This window comes from Paralichthys olivaceus, chromosome 4 (assembly GCF_024713975.1).
Source record: "Paralichthys olivaceus isolate ysfri-2021 chromosome 4, ASM2471397v2, whole genome shotgun sequence".
Classification (NCBI taxonomy): domain Eukaryota; kingdom Metazoa; phylum Chordata; class Actinopteri; order Pleuronectiformes; family Paralichthyidae; genus Paralichthys; species Paralichthys olivaceus.
In genome coordinates, this window is record NC_091096.1 from 21,442,650 (window position 1) to 21,470,558 (window position 27,909).

General features: G+C 43.2%; 1 protein-coding gene across 16 annotated transcripts in view; it reads left to right on the plus strand.

The window, feature by feature from the left end:
* The window catches only part of fbrsl1 (fibrosin-like 1), a 279,449-nt gene that overhangs the window by 179,036 nt on the left and 72,504 nt on the right, over nucleotides 1–27,909 (plus strand). For 15 of the 16 annotated variants that reach the window (XM_020093934.2, XM_069524201.1, XM_069524198.1 and 12 more), the window contains one exon: nucleotides 9,386–9,415. The exons of the other annotated variant lie outside the window; for it this stretch is intronic. In XM_020093934.2, the coding sequence (XP_019949493.1) occupies nucleotides 9,386–9,415 (30 nt within the window). The remainder of the gene's footprint in view (nucleotides 1–9,385; nucleotides 9,416–27,909) is intronic. 16 annotated transcript variants of the gene reach the window in all.

Genomic DNA, 27,909 nt, shown 5'->3' on the forward strand with positions numbered 1-27,909 from the left:
CATCACACACACACACACACAGTCACACACACTTCAGTAGGTCAGATGATTCATGGCACCTTGACAAAGGCGGCGTGAACAAGCTCTGTTTAACCTCTTCTGTGCCTAATCACAGGGCAGCTATTATTTACTGCTGCTGTCCGCAGTGTGCACTGCTTGGCTGCTCACAGCTCTGTCCCTCACTTCACACTGCATTATGTCTCCTGACATCGGTTTATTGATATGGGAAAGTAATGTCACGTACTGGTTGGTTGATATTACATACACACTTTTTACATTCCTACTATTTTATGTATTTCATTTATTTTAATTTTTAAAGTCAGATTAATGAAGTGAATAATCTGTCTGAGCTTTGATAAAATAATCTGTTGATTAGTGTTTTCTCCCATTTAAGAGGCTGAAAGTGAATATAAGACATTTTGCTTGATTAAGCTCAATTAATAGCTAAAAGTAATTGTTTTAACATCAGCAGAGTGTTAAGCTGACACTGATAATTACTGATGTCATGGCAGCAAAGTGGCTAAACTCATGTTTAATATTTTCTAAGATGTTTCTTTTCGTGCATTGTGATGTCATTTAAAGTCCTGCTCGTATCAGTGGATGTGCAGACAGACGTGTATCTGACGTATCTGTCCAATATCACCTGGAATTACACACATCCACTCTCTGCAAGGCTCCTCCAGCTCGTCTGATGTGCCCAGAGCAGGCTGGGAGAAAGAGAGATCCTTGTGAAACGGAGTTGTCAGCCATTCTGTTGAGTTTCATGGAATGTGAGGCGAAACAAGAATAGCGTACAGCTGTTTCCTCCTTGACACAGAGGGAGGCAGAAGAAGAGCAAAAGAGAGAGGGAGGGGAGGAAGAGGGAGAGCGGGAGAGAGCTCTCCGCTCTGTGATGTGCACTGATGTAGCTGCAGCTCTAGGTCAAACGCTGCCAGTGTTTTGTGTTCATCTTCGTCTCGTCTCCCCAGTGCTCCTCTAAATTATTCACAGCCTGAAGATGTGCAATGTGGCTTGCCTCCTCCCTCCCTCACTCCTCCCTCACTCCTCCTTCACTCTACACTGCTCCCTGTCTCTGTTTCTCTGTTTCCCATCCATTCCTTTTCTCTCTTGTGTGACGGCTTGTTTCAGAGTCAATGAACAGAAGTTTCCCCTCGCAAGCTGGTAACCACCCCCCCCCACACACACACACACACACACACACTACCCACCCTGTTCCCCATCCACTCATCTTCCATCAGCCACCCACCTTTCATCACTGACTTCATATCTCACACTCCTCCTTTCATCCTCGCTCATCCCTTGCTTCCCTCTCCTGGCTGCCAGACTAGAGCCAGTTTTTTCCTCTTCTTTAAGGGGGAGGCAGCCCAGCTGTTAGTTACTCTTCTGTAGCCCCCTGCTTTTTCCTCTGTCTCTCATTCCATTGAATCCACAATCTAGGGGTCAGCCTGACAGGGTGTTTTTTTTCCCCATCTGTGTTTTTTCTTCCTCTGGTCTCAACCCTTTAACGATTTCCAGTGACTTTGTGCTCATTTTATCTAGCCCAGTTTAGAGATAAAGCCTGAGTGCTCACCAAATCCTCAGGCCAGTTGATGGCCCTGATTAAAGATGTGTCCGTCAGTCATTTCACCTTTAACAGATTGCCAGTCCTGTGAAGATAGGGGAAGATGCTCGTAACCAAGGGCACGGTTGGGCTTGGGTTAGTCAATGATGATAGATAAGGCATAAAGATAATCATAGATTGTCAGCCATTAGAGATTTCCAAAATGTTTACTATATCACCATATAAATTGATATTGTGACATCAACTTTAATTTCCAGTGACAGTATCCATATTCCCCAGATGGGGCGCAGCCAAATGAACAAGGGCTATCTCTGTTTCTTAGTTTGTGGGCTTATAAACAGCCTGCTTTTCTAACCAATTATTATTGTCATGTTAACAAGGAAAATATAAGTATTAAATACTATTTGGACAGCAGGGGTTGGAGGATGAGGTGTGCCCCTTATGGCCACCTGAGGAGAGAGCAGAGTGGAGAGAGTTGACTCCAGTTCCAGCCGTTGCCACAGGACACTCATTTGTAATTCTGTACGCTGCCTACAACAACGTTTGATCATTGCAGAGAGGGGACAGGAGGTGTAGGGAGGGGGAAGGGAGCCAAAGCTTTCTCCCTCTCATTTTGCCCCCCCCCCCCCCCCAAACCCATCTACCCGCCCTCTCGCAATTGCTGTCACCCAGTATGAATGCCCCCTCTGGCCCGATGACAAGTCTAGCGTGAAACGCTTGGCTGCCCCCTGAAATTAGCAGTAGAGCCCCCCGGCAGCACATGCTTCTCATGACCAGCACACAGTGGGCCGCCGCCAGATTCTTTTCATTATGGCTGTGGCCTGCCAGCCCCCTGACTCTACCTCCTTCTGCCTCTTCTTCCATCCCACCCTCCCTCTCCGCCTCCTTCCCCCTGTGCGTCGGCCAGAGCTTAGTAAACAGCATCTGTAGTGCTCATCACATTACTGTCGTGGGGAAGAGAAGGAAGGAGGGAGCCAGGCTCTCAGTGGGTTTTGCTTTTTTTTCTGTGTACCTGCGTGCATACAGTTTGTGATTATTGTGTGAACACATATCGTATGTGCATGCATGCATATGTCCTGCGTGTACATGAGTCTCTGTGTTGGCTTGACAGGATTACTGTGAGTGCGACAGAGCTACTAGTAGCAGTACAGAGAGCGAGAAAGAGCGAGAGAGGAGGGGAGTAGCAGTACAGAGTGATGCCTGGAGGCTCAATCTGTTCCTCACTGAGCTACATCAGTGTTAGAGACGGTGGCTCGGGCCGCGGGGAAGCCTCCACTCGCTCCATCAAACTGTCAGGCAGCCAGCGGAGCTGCACAGGGAGACTCTCAGCTGCCCCCGGGGCCACTTCAAGTCAACATCCCATTTCCTTGCCTCCTCGCCTAATTTCTCCTACGCCCCGACTTAAATTTCCAATGCCCAGTGTCTGCTGCTACAGCTCAGCCGCACTGGGCCCGGGGCCATGTCAAAACACTGGGAGGTGCTGAGGGTTGTATATGCGTGTACATATGTGTGTGTGCTCATCTCTGAAGGCAAAAGAGTGAGCTAGCTACAGTCACATGGTCAACAGGGACAAGATGAAGCTCATAAAAGAGAAATGTGAAAAAAAGAGCATAAATCAGTGGAGTTTTTTTTTTCTCTCATTCTCTCTTACCTATGTCTCCATTTTTCTTCCATGACTACATTCATAACACAGTTGTATATTCCCTGTCCCTTCAGGTTTTCTTCCAGTTTTCTTCTTTCTCTCTGAGCTGAATAAATGCTCCCTCTTCCCTCGTACATCTGCCATTACTGTCTGTTTTTCCCTCGCCCAACTCCTCCAAGGATCGCACCGGCAGCCCAGCCGGCTCTGTCACTCCCCCAGTGAGTGCTGAAGGCAAAGGTTGAGGGATTTCTTGTTGGAAAGGACAAGGCGGTCCTTTGATTTAGTGAAGAAGGGGGACAGCTCTTCAAGTTTACCCTCCACCGCTATCACCATCAATCTGTCCCAGGACCTCCTCCCCTTCCTCCTCTTCGACCTCGCCACATACTTTGCATGGAAGTGAAACAGAGCCCTGCCAGGTCTCAGTGCTGTTTACATGGACTCTGGGTAATGTTAAATTCTGCTTAGCTTGGCCCCAAGTCAGGACTATATCTTTCCTCACCCCGGCTTGATTTACATGGCCCCTGCTGACTCTTCCCTGAAGTGTGTCAGCCCTGAACCAGAGGCCTCTGTGTCTGGCTAATGCAAAGAGCATTTCTCTGAGCTTGTCTTCTCCAATCCTCCTTCACTTTCATTCTCTCTCTGTCCTCTTTCAATGGGCCGCAGTGAAAGGAGCTTTTGCCGAAGCCGTCTCTCTGTTTGCACAGCCTCCTAGGTCCCAAGCTCAAATATGGTTTTACGTGCGAGCCTGTCTTCTGGCTTCTCCTACTGGTCGATATCATTTCTACCCGGCAGAGCTTTTTCTCTCAATCTCATTCCCTGTAGAACCCACATCTTCACTGAGATCAATACTTTCCTAATCCAGAGCTCCTAGGCTGACCCAGGGTAATCAGCTGACTTCCCATGCTGCCTGCTGGGGAGGTCAGGGGTCAAATGGCTGTATAGATTTGATCCTGTGATCAAATCACTTTGCTAGGTGGTGCTTTTAGATACAGCTAGTGGGGTCAAGAGCAATCACTTTTTTTCTCTGTGTGGCTGAGAGAGTCATATGCAATGGTGACATGTAAGCCATCTACACCTTTATATTAATACAGCCCCACCACTCATACTCTAACGGCTTTTTGCCCCAGTTATGTGCACAGTATATTTATTTCTTTATGTGGCAGTTTCAATTCCAACCCACGTGCATGCTTACACACACGTAAGCACATGTACAAACACACTCCACCTCCTCAGCCTTTCTGTCTCATGACTTTTGAAGTTTGTTTCGGGAAGAATGAAAACATAAGAGGACGCAACTAACCATCTACCTAATTGATATATTATGAAAGCCTTAACTTCAGCTTTCACCACAAGGCCAAGGGGAACTTCAGGTATCCTTCTGATGTTTCAGGGCCCGACAGCAGGTCCCCAGTGGACCCGAGGCTCTGCTTCCACGCCCCATCAGAGTGGCCACAGCACTTACGTCCCCGCACCTCATCCCAGCCTCTGCAGGAGGGAAATTGGAGGAGGAAATTGGTGTTGTTCCACTTGTAGCTGACACCGCTTTGGTCCTCGACTATCTAAATGGACCATTACCCCCTCTGTGTGCGCTCGCACTAGGAGATCTGGGGTTGTCAGTGCTTTCTCCCTTACCATCAGGGGTATCTCAGTCTACGTCCCCCAAGGGATGTCTTCTAAACTGAAGCCATTTCTCCCCCCTCAGTAGGAAGTTTTTGCATTATTGGTCTGACACCATATTCGCTTGGACAAGGGATTAAGTAAAGCAGCTGCAGTCTCACTGTTTTTTGTGGCCAATTTTCAGTTTTTTATTCAGTGTTTATTTTTACTCCCACTTAACATTTTGATTAACAGCATTTAATCACTGGTACAATTTTGATATGATTCATATATCATGGTGTAAAAGCTATATCCAAAATGTTAAAATGTAATCTGGTGACTTCACAATTTACAATGACTGATAAAAACCTTCTTTCTCAAATTATTTTGTCAGAACACAAATGTAATATACTTATATTTTCTCATCTTTTTCATTTTCTTAGTTTATTTTGAGAAGAAGCTGACAGTGACATACTTTTCTTTACTCCAGATTTCTTGCAGCAAGTACAGTTTTGTGATCAGTATTCATACAGACAGTCGTTGACGCCATGCCAGCATTAACGTAGCTGGGCAAGTTCCTCCTCGGTCCCTCTCTCTATCTCTCCGGGAGAATTCATGGCAGACTGTCCTCCGCGTTTGACAAGTGGAACTGTGTGATTAATTTGGCTAGTCGTTTTAATGTGCTCCGGGATGCACAACGCTTATTGTCTTCCCCTTGCACGTCTATCAGAATCTACCAGAGAAAAAATCTAGGAGAATCGAGACATCCATTCCTCCCTCCCACTGTGTTGGGTCTTTTTCCACCTCTTCCTCCTCACTGCTCAGCCCTGCCTCATTTCAGGGCTAAGCTACAGGGTCGTCGAGGGGGCCAGCCCAGGTCGAGGCCCAGCTCCTGCCAGGACCACCGCTGGAGTAAATCTCCTGTCTCTGAAGTGTTGAAAGCTATGTAAATGTCAAACGCATCTGTCTGATGTGCTAGCTCTGGGGAGGAGGGTTCGGAGAGAGGGTGGGGAGCTAGGAGGGAGGGTTGCGGAGCCATTCGCTGAAGCTGGTCCCCTGTTACCCTTCATAGCTGGCGGTTGCCAGGTGCAGATGTTGCTGCTTGCTCCCTGCCTCTGAAGAGCCAGGCAGTTTTTCTTTTTTTGGGTTTGTGAACATCTATGAGACACAAACCACAAGGGGCTTGGCTGCTGTCAGGCTGCTTAGTGAGAGCGTATCTCTACGATTTTAACAATGTCCCCTCTGACCACCAGGCTGCTGTGTAGGGAGGTTTCAGTTTAGGGATGGGGTTTGATATTCACCACTTGGTTTTCTTGTATTGGCTCGCTGAGAGCCTTTACCCTGGTGTACATATTTGCAGAAGCATTGGGTGCTAAGTGGCGTGGTCCTCCTATCTCACCCAAGCACTCTTCCAATCTTGTATTTTCATAGGTTCATTCTATTCCTTTCTTTGACTCAGCCAAGTGTAATAGCCCAACAGGGCAGTCACCTACATTACTGACAAAACCTGCTCTAACACCATTTACATCCATCCATCCCCTCATCTCTATAGCATCCCCCCCATCTTTTCTTTCTGTTGTTTTGTTCCCCCTTTCCACCTGCCTCTCTCCCCCCTGCTGTGCTGTGTCTTTCTCTGTCTGAGCCATAGCTAGTATTCCTCTTTATGCTCTGCTGCAGTGTATGCTTCTTGTAAAAGGATAAGCACCATGCTGTGCTCTTTTGATATTATTTTTCCTCCTCGCCAGCTCCAGCCTTGTGAGGCCTCATCTCTTGTGTCATGGTTACTGCTACAACAACAAGGCCAAGCTTGCACCCGGGGAATAGAGCGAGCCAGTTGTTCATCTCCATCACCTGGGGTTTAAACTCGTCCCAAGTAATAGAGAGGAGCTCACTACCGCTGTGAACCGCTGTCATCCGTTCAGCCGCATGCTAACAATACATTTACACCAGTTTCCTGGGGGCAGGGCGAAGTTGGAGATTGGATCAATTTTCCCTTTTTTTGTCGATTGTAGATGGGTCCAGATGGAGAGAAACGTTATGTTGATTGTGATTCCTTTCAGATAAAATGCCAGAGTGGTAAGGGAAGAAATGGGTGGTGATTACAGGTTGTGATGTGGCCTTAACAAGCACTATAGAAATGGCTGACAATTAATTTGTCCAGGCTTTGCAGCGTGAATGGCGAATTGATTGACAAGACGCCTAAGCCACTTTCTCTTCTTAATGCCCTGCACTCTGTAATGAAGGTCTTTTGACAAGCGAAATCCCAGAAATTAGGGTTTGCAAACATTCCCCAGAAGAAAAGAGACATGTTGCTTGGCCGATATTTCTAATTTTCCATTCCGAGTGCATGTGGGTATTTACTTGCAGTTCAACAACATGAGAGTTTTATTTTCTCCTTTCATTATTTTTTGTCATAAACCTACCATTGGCCAAATATTTTTTTATAAATATGGAAATAAGAAAACACTTTAAAGTAGTATTGTATTTCTAACATTTCTTACATAGCCACACATTAAATAATATTCACACATTCACAGGCTTTTTGGATATTAAGAATGGTGCAAGACATATTGTTTACATTTTTATGTTGAGTTTATTGACCCTTATTGACTCTTGCTATCTTTCGCTCGCGGTGAATCCTCCGGAGAATCTCCTGCTGTGATGTCACATGGGCTCACTCGGACATTATCCAGAGTTTTTACTTGGGAGCTGGCAGGAGAAACTCTAAACTAAATTTCTGCATCAATTGACTTGGACATTTACGTTGTCACATACAGCCTTCCTGGATATTTTCGAGACATTATCCGGACTTCAGTGCATATCTGTTTCTTCAGCCAGTAGAAAGCCTCATATCGAGCCTCATTTTTAAAGTATTCTTCTTGCGACAGGTGCATATTCTTGTTCTTTGTCTAGTGTAAGACTGCTTCAGTATGAACAGTGGGAGCTCAGACATTTCTTCTTCTTATTTTGCAGATAAAGATGCAAACACAACAATAAACCCCCCTAAGGGGTCCAGTCAGGGCGTTTTTACTCAGACGTTTTTGCCATGGAGGACTCCTGCTGTATCCCTTGTCTCTGCGGACTGGGATGAATCATTGTGCACGGAAGCCCCCCCCTCCTTTCACTCTCCTGAGAGAACTTTGCCACTGAGCCCTTGCACTGATTACTCTCGTTACTTAATTATACATTTGGACTCACTGCACTTGCAACAAAGGGCCGCTGTGCCTCCATTGACCCAGCTCCCTTTTCATTGTGCCCAGCTCTGAAAGGGAGTCAAACAAAATAAAGAGGGTCCACTTAAATATGTTGCCACAGGGACTTAATTGACAGATTGAAGGCAGTTTTTTCACCAGGGGCCTCTCCCTCTCTATGTGGCTCTTCGCTTGAATTGTTCTACAACTCATGCATCCTGCTGGGAGGTCCAGAGGGACTGGCCCACAGTTGGTCCACTCCTGTTTCCACAACTTCACCATCTACTGTCTCGCAGGGGGAGAGTTACCAGCCAAGTGAATTGTGAGAAACGGAAGCAAAGACGTCATGAGTCGGATTTAAGTGAAGGAATGCAGCGATGTGTGCAATAAATATAAAAGTAACAGTATTTCACCTTTATTCATAAAGACTAAAAAAGTCAATCAAGGACTCCAGGCCTGCAGTGTTATTGAATTTACCTTGACTTCACACATTCTTTTAGACTAGAAGTGAATGTAATTTCCAGTATGTGTGAGTGTAATCATTTTTTTTTCTATTATTCTCTAAAAAGATATTTCTGAAAGGCTGTGGCCCTCGGTATCTGCAGTATTCCCATCATCTGTTTGTTAGTTACAAGGTCTGACTTTATTCTCTTTTTCTAAGCGCTGCACCTCCTCTTAAGATATTTGAGCCTGATCGCTCTGTACTGTGACTTGTGAAATTTGAAGTGTTAAAGAAAATAACCATTTCACTTCTTGACTGAATACAGGGTGATTTGGCCTTTGATCGCATGAGACAAGGCATATTCCAGCACACACTCTCTTGTTATTTGTTTCCTTTATCCCTGCAAAAGTCTGACATACAAATTAAAGACTAGTTTGTCAGAAAGCGGATTTGAAATACCACGCTTAATAGGCACTGTGTTGAGTATTCAAATAGACTAAGCTCTCAGTGTCCTTGAGATACTATCGTCCAATTTTAAAGCACCCTTAAAAGGCTAAATGACAAGCTCCAGCTGAATACAAAGTCATTGAATAGGCTCTTTATAATATATCCAGTGTATAGTATTATTCGTTTTCTCATCTTTTATAAATTTGTAGCATTGAATTTGCGACAGAAAGACCAGAATGGCATTCTGAGCGGCTGTGTGCTGCTTTTGAAACTTGAAAAACTCCCTTAGACTACCACACTCTCCTTTCCCTCTTCATCCTGTGCCGTTTGCACTGAAAGCTGTCAGTGAATGAGCGGTTGCACACAAAAATAACATCTGCACTGATTATGAGCTACTCTCTGTGTGTGTGTGTGTGTGTGTGTGTGTGTGTGTGTGTGTGTGTGAGATGGAGGGGGCAAATGAATAATTCCTTATATTTGCCGTGTCTGTTTCTTTTCTGTTACAGTGTGACAGCGAGAGTGACATTGACGACAAGGTAAGGCTGCTTTTCCTGTGTTTATTCACCCAACACATGAAGTGGCTGAGAGTTGTGAATAACAAATTTGAGCTCCCGACTAAAGGAGGGAGACAGTCATAGTGTGCTGTTAAAAGGGAAAAAAAAGACGAGGGGTAAAAGACACTCTCGCCGTCCTGATCATTTGCATCTTCCGGAGAAAGAAAGTGACAAGGAAAATGTGGTACAGGTAGAAGCTGGTTTTTCAGTTTTTTGTTTTGCCGCATGAAAAGATAAAGCAACATGTCACCTATTATTTTTGGAACATTTTATGTGTGAATATGTCTTAAATCTGCTTTGTAGCCTTGATCGCAACAAACAGAGCTTTAGGCTACAGCCACACCACCAGGTTTCAGTTTTAAAACTCCTCTGTGTTTATGAGTGCCAAAATCGGAGAAGTTTGGAAACGCTGTTGGCCCCGATTTAGTTTGAAAAGTGTGTGTTCACCTCATGACTGGTTCTTATAAGTCATGACTACCATTGGTCAATGCAAAACGTTAACTGTTATAGTTCCACCTCATTGTCGGTCCAAGCAAATGAATTCCTCATCTTACTTTTCACCATTGTTTCTCAGCTCTCATTTGTAGTATTTGTATGGAACTAAACAATCCCTCTGCAGAACAGACCTGTCTGCACTGTGCACTGTCATGCACATGCTTAGTGTTCATGAATGGTCAGGTGACCTACGTTTTCAGGTGTGTTTGTATGGACAAGGATTATTAACGATGCAGAGATCCCATGTGGATAATTTGTCTGTGCATGTGTGCATGCTTGTGTATTTAATTGAATGTATCTGTTTGCTTCTGTCACATACTAGACAGCAATACTGTATCTAGTTTTAGTATCATTATTTTAATGTTTTGCGATGATGATTATGTTTCAGTCACTGAAACACGTTCCTGTTTGAAAATGAAGGTAAAATCTTGAAAACACAGCCGGTTGTTAAACAAAGTTGATTAGAAAGTGTTTTACAACACGGTTCTACAAGTTTAACCTAATCAGAGATGGAAACCAGAAGGGACAGCTGCTCACTTGTGCTGTTTCCGTTCTGGCTGAGATGAAGTAACTGAGAATCAGTCTTTGAGGTCTATGGGCTTTGAAAGCATTTCTTAGTTTTACTCAGTGGCTAAATGTGATTGAGTGTAATCTTAATGTTTCCTCAGAAGTCGTCAGTGGACATGGTAAATGAGAACTGCAGGTTGCACTAGCACCTTGTTGTGCTTCAGAAAAAAAAGCATAACAGTGTTTTATGTCCTACCCGTGCTGTCTTCAGGAGTTAAGCTTTTGACAATTGGACAGATGTAGTCTATCAGTTTCACCTCTGTGTGTTTGTTTATCACAGACTTGGAGGTGGTTGGCTGATGGCAGCCACCTGGTTACAAGATGAAACGCCTTCGGGGAACCATTTCCTAATTCCTCCACAGTTTAGCAATTACTCCCTGGTAAATGAATGAGATAGCATGCCTAATCTCCTGTAAGCTTAGCTCCCAGTTCTGTGGAAATGTCTGCTGCTCTTCCCTATAAATAATACATTGATAGCAGGCCCAATTTGCATTAACTGTAGCCTGGCAAGTCAATAGGCTTTAATCTCTTCATTGAAGCGGGAAGGAACCGAGGGCGCTAGCTAGCTGACACGACGGAGAGCCGTAGCGGGCCTGTCAGTCACCATACGGCTCCCTGGCATCACTGTGGGGGGTAGAGAGGGAAGGAAAGTAAGAGGGAAGCTCGCGCAGTGTTTCTTTCGCAGGGCCTTGTTTTCCTTCCTGATCTATTAGTTACTAGCACCTTGTAACAGTTCTATAAAATGTCATAAATTATGACATTTAATGTGTAAAGGTTTGTTACTTCAACACTAAACAACACATCTAAAAGACACATGAGAGAAACAAAACAAGCAATCCGCTGGCAGTTTAGTGGAGACGTTGTTGAGGTGTTAGCTTCACTCTCTTCAGTAAAACAGCTCCATATTTGGGGCTTGGCAGCAGCTATATTTGGCTGTTTGGGTGGACTGGGATATAGTTCAAGACATGGTGGACTATTAGACGTTACTGCCAAGTTTTCAGATGTTTGTTGAATTTTGTACCAATTATTACACAGCCTTCTGTCAAGAGCCAGATGTCTATTGAGACCCTTCTCCTCTCACACACTTAAGTCCTGAAGTGTTTTTTTTACTTGTCAAACACAAGCTTTACGTTGTAAATCTATGACTGGTTCATGAGAGTTATTGCAGTATATGTAATAAATGAAAAATACCAAGGTCATGTTACGGACCACACTTCTATTCCATGTTACTATGCATTGACGCTGAGGGAAACATACTCAGTGAACTGTAAGTGAGCTATTTATAATACTGGACGCTTAAACCATTTATGTGTATTCCAAAAACATAGGCAGCAAAATAATACTGCAAATAAAAAAAGGCGATCACCAAAACTGCTTTCAGACATGTATTGAACTCTGGATAATGTCCTAACAAATGTCCAAGTCAGTTGCTGTGGACATTCTCCAGAGTTTCTCCTACCTATTAAAATGTTCCGAAAATGTCAGAGTGAGCCCATGTGAGAATACAGTAGAAGATAATGCAGGGGATTCACTGCCAGGGAGTGGGCGTGCTGATGAAGTTTCTAACATGCGACAGACACAAAACTGAAAACAGACGTGTCAGATTGAAAAAGAGGTGCCATAGACCGGAAGATGTCTATTTGGAAAGACACCAAGATTTGAGAGCTTTTGGTGATGCGGGCCGATGTCGGTGTCAATGTGCTGTAAACAAAAACATGTGATCTCTGCAGTGGAATTAATAATAACATCCTGCCTCCGCCTGCTGCAACACCCCTTCCTGAACAATCAAGAGAGTTCTCTGTTGTTGTGAAAGCAAGCTTCAATGTGAAAATTAAACTGCAGAGAAAGTCTGGACATCATTGTGCGGACATTAACAAGAAAGATGTAACCAAGGCTACAGCCATAGAATCTGTTTTGTTAGCTTGAGTGTGTAAAACTGTTTTCCCTCCTTCATCCTTTACTTAGATTTTTTTTTGTCTCTTCAAGCTTTGCTCTCAGTTCTTTGTTTCCATTTTAAACTCTAATGTTCCAAAGATCAGTCTTGAACAGGCCTTTAAGACAACCTAACTACAGAACTAACATAGAAAATAAATACTGTATAGTACCAAATATTCCTCTTAGTTTGCTGCTATCTTCAAATCACCAGAGCAGCATGTGACAAGACACAAACACTGGAATATAAAAACCTCAATGCAAACACACGTAAAATCAGAGAAGACTGCAGAAAACCCTTTAAATAACTGATTGAGAACTCTATTTTGAAATATTATGAAAGGCAGTACAAAGCAGCCAATATGATATCCCTTTCAAAATAACATCGTTGCATAAAGCAATCAGAAACAGTGCCACACCTGACATAGCAACACGTCAACAGTCAAATAATATGTGAACGCCCTATTTGACAGATTATTATCAAAGTAAAAATAGATGCACAACGGTAAGTATTAATATTTTCTATTGTTATAATGATGGTTTTGCTTCGCTCCCAGGAGGAGAGATATTGAACAAAGAAAAGCTTTCATTCGTGGCCGACAGGAAACAGGACTGAACAACAGCATGATTCCAAAACAACTTTCACTGTTGTGGAATTTTTGAAAACTGCTGCACGCGTTGCAGAAAGAGAGATGGAAAAAGAACATCTGGATAAAGGCTAAAGCAGCATTGACCTTTTCATTTCCTCTGAAACACATATTATCATAATGAAGGTGATGAGAGTTACGAATCATCCATATCAAATTGCGGAGGAAACAAGAGGACTGGGGAGAAATGCTCTGACAGGCCATCACTATAGGTAGAGAGAGAGAGGGAGAGAAAAAAGATTGGGTTCCATGAGGAGGAAGACAAACACTGTCATTTGTAATTGCCCGCACTCAGGAGAACTCGACAGCGATAATTTTCTGCAGCGTTTTTGCTGAAACAGGTGCCAGCTCCTCCCATATCTTTCCAATGAAAACAAAGCGTCCTTTCACATCAGATTAGCAGCCACCTGAACACCCACATTGTCAGGATTTCACAGATTAACGTAATTAGAATATTGCTTCCAGGTGTGCCCTCGGGTGCAATCAGTTACACTGTATTTGAACAGAAGTGACGCGTCGCTGCAACAGCAGAGTCGCTTCAGATCGGCGCACCTCGCGAGGCCCGCCTGTTTCAAAGCAACGCCAGAGATGGCGTGCAGTGATGTGTCTCCACAACATGTCAGACTTGAATTCTTCGGAGATTACTGGGTCACCTCCAGTTCAGATGAAAAACGTCGGCCCAGGCTCTAAGAAACAGGCAATCGGAATCTGGAAGTTGGGTTCTCACCGTTGACATTTCTTCTTGGGAGGCCTGTCAACTGTCTGAGATTACATGATGTCTGACAATGAGAGGTATTCAGAAAGCGATGTGTTTTCCTAGAAGTCACAGCCTTGATTTTGCATCGCCTGCACCCTGAGGGCGTCTCTACTGTTATTGAAGCAGCACTTGGGTGTGTTTGTACATAGCCAAACTAATAAGATGTTCATGAAGGAACTTACCACTTGTGATACAGGGACTGTCTGTTTGAGGCCATGATGTAACACTGGGAGCATCATTTATTCTTTATTGTAGATTCAAATACTTTGAGCCACCTCATGTCTCATGTGTGACTGTCAGTTGATTAAAAAATTTTCTCAAAGGCCCCAAAATACATGTTAACTGTTCAGCTCTTCACAAATATGAATAGTTGTGCTTGTCTATTGGTGATGTAACAATTTGTTCACATATTTGTGCATAGACCGTGTTATTTAACATACAGCTCAAATTCCATCGTTTAACTTCTTTAGAAATGTGGCAACAGCTCATTCTTCAGCTTATACTTGAAATTAAATCAAAAACCAAAAAAATCACATCAACTGACATCAACTGGTGGATATTTTAGTTGTATTTATTGTGAAATTGGACAAAGAAAGTAACAAATGAAAAGAATGAGAGAAGGACAGTGTTTTAATTTCAGGGAAATAAGCCAGCAAGTTGCCAACAATCAATGTCTGAGCACGACGTGTTTCAAATCACATGGAATTGTTGGGTTAACTTGCTAAACCTCTTTGAAAATGGTCAAACTCCTGATTCAACAACTTCACTTATACAAACAAATATCTAGCAAGCAGAACAGCACAAGACATAGCAAACATGTTATTTCTTACTTGTCCAATAACAACACCAGGTCTGTCCTGCATCCTACGGCCTCTTTCAGCTTTCTTCTTTATTCCCTGTAACAATGTCCTCTAAGGTTTCTTTGGTGGCATTGCCAGGATTTGTTGTCTCTTATAGCTAGCTGTTAGCCTCGGCTGTTGGTGTGTGACGTACGCTTTAAAGCAGGTAGTAATGTTCAGGCCCGATACATCAGAGTTACTTAGTGCAGCTCCAAGCCTCCAGGGGGTGCTATGGCAATGACAGTCAAGTTTGTTTAACATTATAATTATTTTGAAGCTGTTATTTGAAGGTATAAAAACAATATTATTTTATTATTTTTTTTGAACTTTTGGTTTTTATCAGATTGTATTATACCTTAAAAATTCCACAATCCGTTTCATGACACCAGGAAGTATTCAAAGCATTTTTTCAGCAACTACAATTGTTGAAAATCAGCTTACAGCCCTCCCTGCTCCACCTGTCAGCTATCAACCACCCGATCCTGTCAACCTGTGACATGTCTGAGATACTCCAAGTCAAGACGGTCATTTTCTTTCATTGAAGAGGCAGAGACAGACACAGAGTGGGATTTATCTGTCCTCAGTTTGTTCATACACTCTCCTGAAGTGTCATCCTATCTCCATTAGGCCCCACTTTGCCGTCCTCGCAGGCTCATCCAGTTACGTCTGTATTCTTTCTGCTGTGCAAATAATACAGTCGTGGTCTGTCTGAGCGAGAAACATTACCATGAGCCGCCTGTATTTCGTGCAGCCCTTAACACGGTGGCCTCGTGTAAGGTGCATTACCACTGCCACTGCTGCATGGCGATAGCCACAGCGGAGGACACCCAGGTCGGTTAATTCTATTGGGTCATATTTGCCAAGCAGAGTGTATCTGTCTCCGGGGGAGTCTCCGAGGACCATTACCACATCCTGTCTATGAGCTCTTTTATGGCTTGGGTCTACTCATCTGCCAGGGCAGCGCACAGGCTCTGATTGACACATTAATTCCTCCTCTACCCTCTTATCTCTCTGCTGTGTGCAGAATGAATGCCATATCACTGCGTCGGAGCGTCTCTACCGGCTTATCGGTAATGGCTCGTCAGCTCGTGGTATCCCCCCAGCTGATGTATTGGCGGGTACGCCCTGTGAAGCTAGCAGTGCATCTGCAACAAAAAAACAAGCACGCTGTGAAGATTTAAATGTATCCGTTAACACCGCCACTCTTTTACTCTTTTTTAATTACTCCCTGCTTTCTATCGATTAATACCAGTGTTGTCAGGCTTTGCTCCTCCTCTGTCGCATCTTGGAAAAATTGTCATATATATTTATTCACATCCCCTTCCCCACCCCCTGCTGCTCTGAAAGATCCAGATTGGTCTCTGAGCATCATCATATTCAATAACAAACAGGCCACCCACCAGGCCGCTGACAACCCGAACGTTTTTTTTAATGGACGGGAAAAATGGACAGGCTTAATGTTTCGACACAAGTGATCATCCGTCCTCATCTCTTTAATAAAATTAGATTAAGTGCACCTGGGAAAGAGCTGAGAAAGCAGAATGCCTCGCCACCTCCTTTAATCTAAAACCAATTTGCCAGTAATATTCCTTTCCCCCCAGCTTGGGATTCGTCGGCCCTGAGTCAAAATGGAGGAGGGAACGAGATGAGACCAGAGCTGACTGGTTGCACTCGGCTCCCCACAGGCACTGTGAAATTAGAACTGACACCGGCAACACAGGCCTTAATATGGAGATGTCATTTTTCTCCTCTTGCTTTTGTCTCTCTCTCTCTCTCACGCCTTCCCTCCTTCTTGTTCTTACTCAGTCATGGCACTTCTTCTTTTAACTGCAGTTTTTGCTTTTTGGTTAAAGAAAGACAGTGAAATTTTAAAAGATTAACCATTCCCATCAAATTTAGGTAACGTTCAGATGTATGGCCTCCAAGAAGTTTCAAGGTTAAAGTCAGGTTTATGTTGTAATTAACTTTTAAAGGAAAATAATGAGTCATTTTAGCAATTTAGATTAGGCAGAAATAAACATGTTTCCATCAGGTGTCCACATGATGTTCCGCACATCTGCCTGTTACAACTAACCTGGAAACATTCATCCCTTTAATTTATATTGAACTGTTTGCAACATTTCTGGTCAGCTCCAAGTTGTGTGGGAAGGCTAATATTTTTTTCTCTTTCTTTTCATGGTCGTGAGGCCATTCATCTGTTGTACATTAAGCACACAAGTATGTGGTGTTCAGGGAGCACGTGTGGATTTGTCTCTGAAGTGAAGAAGGACGCCCTTAGACTTAGCAGTTTGTAGTGTGTGTGTGTGTGTGTGTTAGTGTTTGTGTGTGCAAGCTTGGAGGGTAGAGAGTGTAAGGGCATGTTCAGCGGTGAAACCCAGCCCCAGTGCATGTTGGGAAGAAGAGGGGTGATGACAGAGAAAGACTTGGAGCTTCTGCGGGGCCAGCCAGCAGACAGCCAACTGACATCAGCAAACACAGCATGTCACTAGCAATGCATGTCATACCGCAACGCAGGGGCAGTCGACATCGCCACGGCGTCATCGATGTGGCACCACAATAGCCTGGTCCAGATTCTTTCTTAAAGGTTAGTGCTGATGCTGGCATGACAGATGAAAATAGAAGGGTTGCCACAAACAAAGCCACAGCGGCCGCTCAGAACGGAGGTGTAAAAACATAGCATGGCATCAACACTGTAATCTTCTTTCACTTACTGCCTCCTCTCAGCAAAGCTGTTGGTGTTGGCAGGGCCTGTTAATAAAACAAATAGTTGTCCCTTTGTTGTTAAAATCATAACACACACCCTCACCCATCTGTCTCTGAAACACCAGTGCTCTGCGAACTCTTTGAGAAAATCCTGTCACCACTCAGCCATGTTTAACAGCGTGCCATTATTGTTATTGAGGGAGTTATTGTTGCCTCGATGAACACCACGTTTCGGTATGTGTTTTTCCTCCACCTCGACCAGATCCATTTTTAGAGGCGGCTGCCCTCAAACACTGTTTTTCTCACCTGAGCGTTTTCAGTGACGGCCAGGTGAAATGCTCGATTGCACAATTTTCTGCTCGAGAGCTCGTCACTTCGGTGATACAGTGATAGATAAAGTGTGGCGTGCCATATCAAACCGGACCATTTGAGAAGTGTAAGTGTAAGTGTGGTGAGTGGTCCTGGATGTATCTGTAGAATACTGCACTGTATTGTAGACAATTATTGCACAAGTACATTTCATTCTTTTCAGACACAATATAAATGTTGGTACTGCTGTTGGTGAAAGATTTGTAACTCTTATTTTAACATCAACATAGAATACAATTCCTGTGTATGTAAAGAGAATCACAGTTTTGTGTAACATCATCTACGCTCCAAAATAACTATATCACAAAACATTAATACTAAACATAAAACGTGTTGTTTGTAGTCAACCTTAGTTTGTTTCATGTCCACCAGTCCACTGGGGTTGGCTATGATACTCCTGATGAAAATGTTGTCGTCAACCCATGTCAGCTAGATTATGCACAGACTCTGATGTTGACGTTTACATGCAGCTAAAAATATGTGACCAAGCTAACTGTACACATTGACTCTGCATGCAACACTTTCCAGCCTAGGGGTTGAAGATGATGATAAGGAACATGGACGCTTCTTTTAAAGAGAGGCTTGATAGGAGAACTTAGTTGTGATGAGTCTTCTTGATTTAAATGGTGGTTTAAAAACAACTTTATTGCGCAGTGCCACCACTTACTGGAATGGAGTGACAGATCAGGTACACATGCATGGAATGCCAGACCGGTGCTAACCCTCATTTTTGTATGTGGACATGTATTTTTGACCAGAACAATTATGCAACTCTTAACAATAGAGCACAGAAAGTACGGTCAACCCTTTAATGCACTTCATGAACGCTAATAATGAATAGCAAGTAAAGCATAAACCGCAACCCAGGGAATAACTGTGTGACACAAAGTTACACAGGCAAGTAAACTGATGAACCCTGTTCTCAGCGTGTGTCCGCTCTGCAGCATGGCACACCATTCATTGTTTTCAAGTGGCCTGTGTTTGAATAACAATCCAAGCACTATGTACATTTTTCCACATGAGTAATAAAAGTCAAATTGACTCCATATTGGGTGCATATGGTCTGTTTAAAGACTGGGGGAAAAAGACACAAATGTTTTTGTGTACGTGTAAGATGTAAGATTTGAGTGTTTCTGATTGTGTATAAACATAATGCCTAAGTGGGTTTTTATTCAATAAACATGGTTGGACTGTAATTACTTACACATTTCTTCTGGCTGGAAATGCAAGACAGACATTGTGTGCGTTTAGAGCTGGCGCACCAAGACTCGTGTCTGTCCCAGCCTTGGCTCGTCTGCTCAAGACTTCCTAATGCAAGAAGACTTGCTTTTCCTCCACAACAAATGGCATATGCAATCAGGGATAAATATAGAATTCCCTGTTGTTATTAGGAATCAGTGCCATTTGTGGATAATATTTCCCTGAAGAAGCATTGCTTCCTCTTTGGCCGTGAATACATCAGTACTAAATGGAGCTTAGGTCCACTGTGGTTGCAACACGAATGTTTAGAGAGCCTCAATTCCCTGCTCAGACAAAGAAGCCAGTCAGCAATGTAGAACACTATTCATGTTTTTTATAGAGATTTTTTTAAGGAAAATCAACACACATTAATCATGAAGTCATAGGCCTTTGTTATTTCTTGAGGCTCTGTATTTTGTCTCGATTTACTAAAAATGCCCTACTACAGCCAAGTTTCACAACCTTGCATCTTTTTGGGAAGGACCATCTGTGCCGCTTATAATAGTGATGATGGACAATAAAGGAAGTGAGCTCTGAGTCTGAGCCGCTCTCCCACCCACCGAGAGAAACATATTCCATCTTTCTTTCACTAACCACTTGAGCATCTCCAAGTCAATTTAAACATTCAGATGCCTGTGGATGGGCTTGCGACTGCCAGACCTCAAGTCTTGCAGGCCCACCGCTCTGGAGGGAACTTTCCATGGGCGAATGTGTATGTGATGTGGAAAGCTGAGAACCCTGGAGAGCACGCTGAGATCAGGCCCAAACACACACACAGGGGCCAGCTGCCTTCAATTAAGCCAGAAACCCTGCCTCTGCAGTCCCTTATGCACAAAACCATCCTGCTTTGATCTGCACCAGCCAGGGGAAAAGGTACAGAGCTTGAAAGATTACAGGAAAAAAAAAAATTATTGTATCAAAGGCTGCTTCATAAAAGTTAACAGGGGGATTTTTAGGCTCAGGGGGCTGCGGGAAGCAGGTATTAACGATGGCTGTCATTCATGTTCATTTGCCAGTTATTTTCCCTTCGTCTTTTCTGCAAGCTTTAATTAGTGGACACACCTGGCCTTTCTCCGAAGTTAACCGTGGAACTCTCCCTGCCACTTTTGTTTTTATGGGCACTGAAGATCAAGTCTGAGTCACGCGGAGCACAACGGCACAACTGACGGTGACATGCTTGTCAGATTCGGCCTGACACACAGAAGACGTGCAGCAGCTCTTGGATATGTATGAGGTCTGGAACCACAGACAAAGACCAGCATTAAAACTGTCCCCCTGCCAAGCGCTACAGACACAGGCGGCATGGGCATCCATTAAATTAATTTGACTTAATTAGTGCAGACCTGCTAGGCCTTGGGTGCCCACAGAGATGCCAGGGGGTGGGAGGAAGGGGGGTGGCGGTGGTTGAGTGGCATCAGCCGCTGTGCTGTGAGGAGAGCGAACACATGGTACTGACAGGCGGAATATGGCTCCAGTTCTTACACCGGGATGGCTGCCAAACAAAGGCAACATGCGTCACTGGCTTTAGGGGAGCTCAATCAACACCCGGTCGGAGCATTAACGCCATGTGCGCCACGCCACATCAGTGAGAAGGCCGCGGGTCGCCGGGCAGCCTGCAAGTCATGCGTGTGCACACAGTGAATGTGGCAGCGTGATATGATACAGAGCCAGTGCCAAAGGGTTGACTCTCTGCCATCACCTTTGTGACTGCTGCCAGAAACGCTCATGTTATTAGGTTACAAAGCTCATATTTATCTCCTGTTATTGACTGGCAATAATATATGTCACAATATTTTTTAATATCTGTTATCATTACTCAGTGACTGCTCCATGCTTCAGTCTGAGAGTGTTGTTGTGTTTGTACTTCCTGCTGGTAATGAAATCAGGTAAATCACAGGCAGACAGAAAAACATTGTGTTGTGTTGAAAACATGTCACTCTAATAAGCACATTTATAGATATAATACTCCACTTCTTAATTGGCATGAGTGGTGCCAATTCATCCTCACAATGTTGGTGACTGCTTTGGATTGGAAAAAAATGGCTGTTTCTCAGGTGAAATTTGATCATAACCTGTTATTGTGTCTGGATCTTAAATTGTTCAATTCAGCCCAGTTGCAGCCAGTCACCAAAAATAATACCACTACAGTTGGGGAGAGTCGGACTGAGTGGCTTGGCTTTCTCCTTATTCTTTCCTTTCAGCCATCTTCTGTCAGCTAATGTGAGCTACTGCTTATTTTGGAAAGGTTTACTTCACTTTGCCCAACAGCACCTTAACAGCTTTTCTAACCTGCAACCTCCACCAGTCACTAGCCCACTTCTGTAACCTCGAGGCAACCTCTGCCAGCTTCTGGTGCTGACCCGTGCTCTGCTGGGAGTGGTGCACCTGATAAATACAGAAGTGTGGAAATAAATAAATAATGAGAGGCATTAAGTCCGGATAGGGCTGGAGGGTAGCCTGAGGGTGGTAAGTGTTCTGTCTGACAGCAGCAAACACTTTGATCAGAGGGCCCCGTCTGAAGATCGCTTCCACATCTGCACAGGGGGAACGAGCTGTAAACTGCCAAGAAGCATTTTAATGACAGTTGGATTATAAAATGAAAGAGGGCTCCAGATGGCAGGCAGTGCAGCGGCTGCGGTTCGGGGGAGGCTGTTTAAACTGCTTTTTTATTGATAAAATATGGGGTGAAAAATTGCATAGGGCTTATTAGGCATCCCGCTGTGATGTTGCTCAGCTGGCCAAGCTGTTCGCTGTGGCCTCCGTCCAAACATGCCTCCATAAATTTTTAGCTGTACCTTTAAATCTGTAAGATCCCTGCTTGTTAAGTTCACCCTTGCTCCACCAAACCCCCCACACCGTATTTGTCCTTTGAAAGACTTGCTTGTGTCCGTGGTTTTTTGGGGATTTTTTTTTAGACCGTCTGGATGAAAGCAATGTTAGTAGCTCAATATAGGCCGAGGAGGGTTGGAGGGGGCTTCCCACATAGCATGCTCATTATCGTCTGCCAAGAACCAGAACTTAGCCCTTAAACAACTTAATTCCTGCATGATTTCATTAGCTTTACTCTCCCAGTGATAAAATGAGACCAGCCTTATTAATTCAAGGTTCTGCTTTCCACCTAGATCCACAGGGTACTGTTCAAGGCAGGAATAGTCATCTGGGCATTGACATTTAGTAACTGGCTGCAACAGCGGCCAGAAGGGAGAAACAGTTGGACTCGCTGTGAGTCGACTACCAAGTTAAAGCCCAAATTGCATGAATAGTAATCTGCAACAGAATATGCTCCAATAAGAGAGGTCATTTTAGGCCCACTGGAGAAGATGTGGCAAGACAAGGGTTTGCTCAGTAATTCCCTTTCAGAGGTGCCAACTCACAGCTTGAGAAACGCACATGTTAGATAGAAGTCACGATGATTCATTAAAGGAAAGGGTACATAATTGCATTTTTAAGTGATTTACAGCATTGTTAGTAAAATCAGATTGTCACTTTTTGAGTAACTGTCCCCCAGTTAATATTACCTCACACTAAATTGGTCTCACGCACATCTTTGATCTGGAGCTCAAATTGAATTTGCTTGAAATGTGAATAGGCCTGATTCTAAAGCTGGGAAAAAGTCATGGTCTCAATAAAAGGGATCAGTGAAAAGCCATCTTGACTCCATCAAAATCCATACATGTCACACGTACGCCTCTCTCCCCACAGAGCAGGCTCTTTTCAGCTGAGATATATTGTTGGCTCTCACTGCTAATTTAAAATCCATTTAAGTTGATAGGCTGATTGACTAAAATGCTGTTGTGACAGCGTCACAAAAATGGTGCCCTGTATTTTTTTTTCTTGCTCCCTTCAGCAAACAGGCAGCCCCAATTTATATTCCATAACTACCACTTCAAGGCCAACCTGCTGTCCCCTTTCCACCCTCACACCTATCAGCAGCATCAAAGACAATTACTGTCGACATCACATCAAATTACAACTGTTGGTTTGCTTGTTTGTCTCATTATGTGACTTGGAAACTGCCGTCTCCCGCCCAGGAAAGGTCCCCTCCCATCTGCTCTCCTCCCTTTGCCCATCCTTTTTGGCCTATGCACACGCACACACACACACACACACACACACACACACACATCCCCTTTCAGCACAGAGAAGAGAAGGGACAGGCAGCCGACTAATGAACTAATTTGTAATTGTGAATGAGAAAAAGCTGAGTTGTTGGATGTGTTATAATTCAACAGAGAGTGGCAGCTCTGAGTCGGACCATGACGTTTCCACCACAAATCTCTCGCTCCCTCCTCCTTCCTCTCCCTCTCCTAGAGACGCTTTCTCTCCTCCCCTCCGTGGAGAATAGTCAGAAGGGAAGGTGATGGGAGAGATGCTTTCGGCACATTCGGCTGCTCAAAGCTCCTGGCTCTGTCATATTCCTTTTTCTTTCTTTTCCACACGATCCCTACCTCCCCTCCTTCTCTACCTTCTTCACGTGGATCCCATAGGATGAAATAGGAAAAGTATCTCAGAGCATTCAGATGCGTTTGAAGTGCAGGACAGATGGGGGGCTCGGGGGACTGTAAAAAATGAATCGAGTCTAGTAATAGGAGAGATGTTTTGAATCCTCTCCCCCATAAGTTATTTATCAGGGGCCCTTAGTGGTGGAGGAAGACTTCAGAGTGCTCCCTTAATGTAGCATCTGATGACTAGTAGGGGGGCTGTTCCAGGAAGTACTGCTGTAAAACAGGAGGGGAACATTAGCAGGAAAGTCTCTCAGGGCCCATGCAAAGGAGAGGAACAGTACACAGGGCAGCTATTTCCCAGCATGCAACACAGGACAGAGAAGAAAGCTGCACAAGAAAACGACTCAGAGCCTCCCACTAGCCCATGATATCACACAAGGTACAGAGCAAGACGTTCTGTTCTACGATTCCCACCAGTTTAGGTGCGTTTGAGCAGACAAGGTAGTTCAAATAGTTGTGAAAATAAATAAAATGAAGCAAAGGCAAAAAAAAATGAGCAGACTGCGACTGCTGCATTTTGTCATATACAATGTCATTTTTAACACATATTTAGCTATTGATTGTTAACAATAAATTGAAATGTTAATCATTATGAATCCCTATATCCACTATGTGCATATATCTTTTTTCAGGTCAGAGCAACAACCTAATCAGTGAGACTGTTAACTCAGCAAGTAATTCAAAGACAAAGCACAGAACTATATAACCAGTGTCGAGAGGTTTAAATGGCCGACAGGAAAAATTTTGTGTCACAACTGTGACGATTTTCAAACAATCTTAAGTTACTTTTCCACTGGTCAAAAAACCCAATAACTTTCACTCACATCTGGCTTTTGTCTGCAGTGGGAATGGATATAATCAGCATCCAGTCCCAGGTCAAACGAGTTTGTAGTAGACACTGATTTTTATCAGCTCTGATTGGCAGTGACGGAAATGAGACATCCGGCTGAAAGTGCCAATTTGATAAGACAGGAAGGTGAGAGAGCGTTGCAGTTTTCGCCAATCTTTTTTAGCGCTATACTCACATTTAAAAATGCAGTGTGTATCTGCTTTTTTCAAAGTAAAGGAGATATTAGTATTTTTTTTTCATTTCTCCCAAAAAAAAAAACAAAGTTTAAAATGTCTTTTAACAATATACAGCACTTTTCAACTCTTAAAGATCACTTAGAGCCATTTACAGTAGAAGTCTCATCCACCCATTCACACACATCCATACAATGTTTCTATACAAGTCTTCTATAACTCACCATCCACACACTGTCAAGAGCAATTTAGCCCTCAGTGTCTTGCCCAAGGACACTTCGGCTCACAGTGTGTTCCACCGACTTTGTGGTTAGTGGTCGACGCGCTCTACCTCCTGAGCCACAGCTGCTCTAAAATGATTCATCAAAAGAAAGGATGATAACAATTGGAAGCAATAAAAATGCAGCATTTCAATAAATCGAGTGATTATGCTAATACATGCCATGTGTCTATCTTTTATATGCCAGAATCATCAAAGACCAGCAATTAATGAGGAATCCAAATGCTAACATGATTTGTTATCAGCTCTCGAATGTCACCCAATATTATGATGTTCTTCAACGTGTAATCACTAAACTGCATCACATCCATAATATCAGAAATGAGCACCAGTAACAAGCTCATTTTTGCTTTTAATGATAATCACGGGTCTCGCCACAATGACACACTGTACACTCATGATCACAAACACCAGTAATGGGCTGAGCCAACCAGAGAAGTCTCTGATCACAGGAGACTAATGGCCTCTGAACTGATCACTGAAGCTAATAAAGACCAGCTAACGACATAGCCGCTTTGTTTGTGCTAATTGCTCTCCCTGGACCTTCGCCGTGGCCCGTGTCTCCCGAGCATCTGTCACCAGGCATATTCCCCGACACAGCTCAGACCCTGGCCCCAGCCTCAGAGCCGGGCACACCGCCAGAAACAATTGTCCTCTGGTGTCCTTTTACTACAGTGAGGTGTGAAAAGACCTTGTCTATGTATATTGTTTGTTTTGCTAGATTTACATGCTGGACCATTTATGGTTGAGGAGCCTATACCTAATTAGTCTGTACATAATCATCATTGAAAGCAATATTGACTTTATTGGTAACCTCTGAAGACCATGCATTCTTTTATGAGTTCACCCGTAGGCATCTGTACTCATCTTCAGCACATCGATGCTCTGTGTACAGCCAAATCAATACAACTGTCAATGAAAACTAACAACAGTTACTATAGGCAAAGAAAAATAGACAGAGTAGTAGTGAGAGTATTTTTGACCCAAATATCTCACTTCAATGTTTTTGAAAATTCAGATTGTTTTGTGGAAAGTATAAAAAAACTGAGCAACCTAGCCAAAAACGTATTGTCTGGCTCATTGACAAGTTTGAATCCTGGTACAGTTCCCAGCACTGAGTGTAGCTATTAGCTAGCGAATACTTTGAGGTGCAGACCACTGGATTTACATTACATTTATGTTGTATTCTTTTTATAAATACATTTAGGACTTTTGTGGTACATATTTTACTATTGTGTACATCTGATAATGTCTATTATATGACAAAATGATATTCATTCATTACAGAGCCATAGGCAGATATAAATTCATTAATAAAATCGAATTGGAAAAAAACTGACAATCAATTGTGGAAAGTAATATTCGATTGCAGAGAAAAAGCAGCCCTACTGCAGGCACTGAACTGATTGCACAGCATGATGGACAGGAGTCACTCAATGTCACTTTCATTGATAGAAAAGTAAATGTAGGTCAAGCTAAAATGAGTGAATAATTTAACAACATCACAACCCAAGTCAGAAGCAGAGAGAATGATCTGCACATAAAGCAATCTAAAACCCCTCTTTGGAAAATACTCTGGATTTTGTTCAGCAGACAATACATTTGTAGACTCTGAAGGTAAAGTCATATTCAGGCTTAGTAAACTACATTTAGCCAATTAATCAAAAGTAAACTGTATGTCTTTGGACTGTGGGAGGAAGCCAGACTAACTGGAGAAAACTCATGCAGCCATGGGAAGAACACGCAAACTCCACACACCATGATCGGCCTTCATAATGAGCCAAAATGTATATTTGATTGTTCAAACCTACAGTATGTGTTATTGGGAAGGAATAACCAATTGAAATCTTTGACCATTTTTGACAGCACTAATATTCACATGACATCATGTGGGTGGAAATGTGTTAAATTGCAATTAGTTTTGCCAGATTTCTCAAAGTGACGGTGGTTAGTAAGAGGCTCCCAGGTGCTGCAATTTGCACATATCAGTGCAATGGTGTGAATGATTGACATCTCTTGATCCACTTTCCTTTGAAATGGTGCCATTCTCCTGATTCAGTTCATTGAACAGATTTATGCCCTGTCAACACAGATATTTTGCTAAACAAACATGTTTTAAATCACTAACACAGAGAATTTTTCAAACGTTTTCTAAAGTGAAGATTTCTAATACTCTTGTTTCTGTGTATGTACCTGTAAAACTGAGCATTGGGGAAACAATGACATCACAGCATAGTTTCCGCATACCCTCTGTTGCTTTGTTTAATGAGTATGCACCAGAAACAACAACACAGTGGCGGCTATATACCGGTTTCTCTATTTTTGGTTAGTGCTACTAAGTTAATTACAAGTTTACCGCCATTCGTGGGGCATGGATCGATGATGTAGTGGTTATGAGTACTGCCCAGGCATGCTTGTTTAAGTCTGTGTTGTAGTTTTTGTGTTTAGACTGAGATATTTTGTCAATCGAAGGTCGTGTGGACAGAGATATATTTTTAAAAAAAGGGAAAATGTCAGTGGTCGGCCTTCGAAACACTTGAAACATTTTTTAAAAACTGGCCACTTAAATCACATAAATATTAGTAGAAACCAAGCCGAAAGGTTGCTCATCAGAAGAAATTGTTCTCTGTGTAGTCAATAGTCATTAACATACAGTAGTCTATGTGCATAATAAAAGTGTGGCATTACTCCAACAGCAGAAATTGGTTACATCTTTTGAAGCAAAAAAAGCAATATGCACACCAAACTGGAGTCAAATAGCAAGAACGTGTGCTGAACTAAGAATGAATGAAAAACTAATTTTCAGAAGTAACACAAGCCCTTTAGCCATATTGGAAATTTGAATGGTTTTACTGGGCCCAAACTGGGAACTTTAAACTAAGAATATGGGCAACTAGGGTTGCTATTGGGATATTCCACTCTGAAATCTTACAGTAGTGTTACTCCAAACATTCATCCTCTGTAGATTTTCACAAAAGTAACAAAAAATGATAAAAGAAAACACAGAAACTTCTCATCCACTTGTGACCTCTGGAATTCAGTGTAACCAGCTGAATTCCAGCTGAATGCAGCTACTGTTCTCCATCACTGAGCACAGTCCAAACCATTACACAGACATCT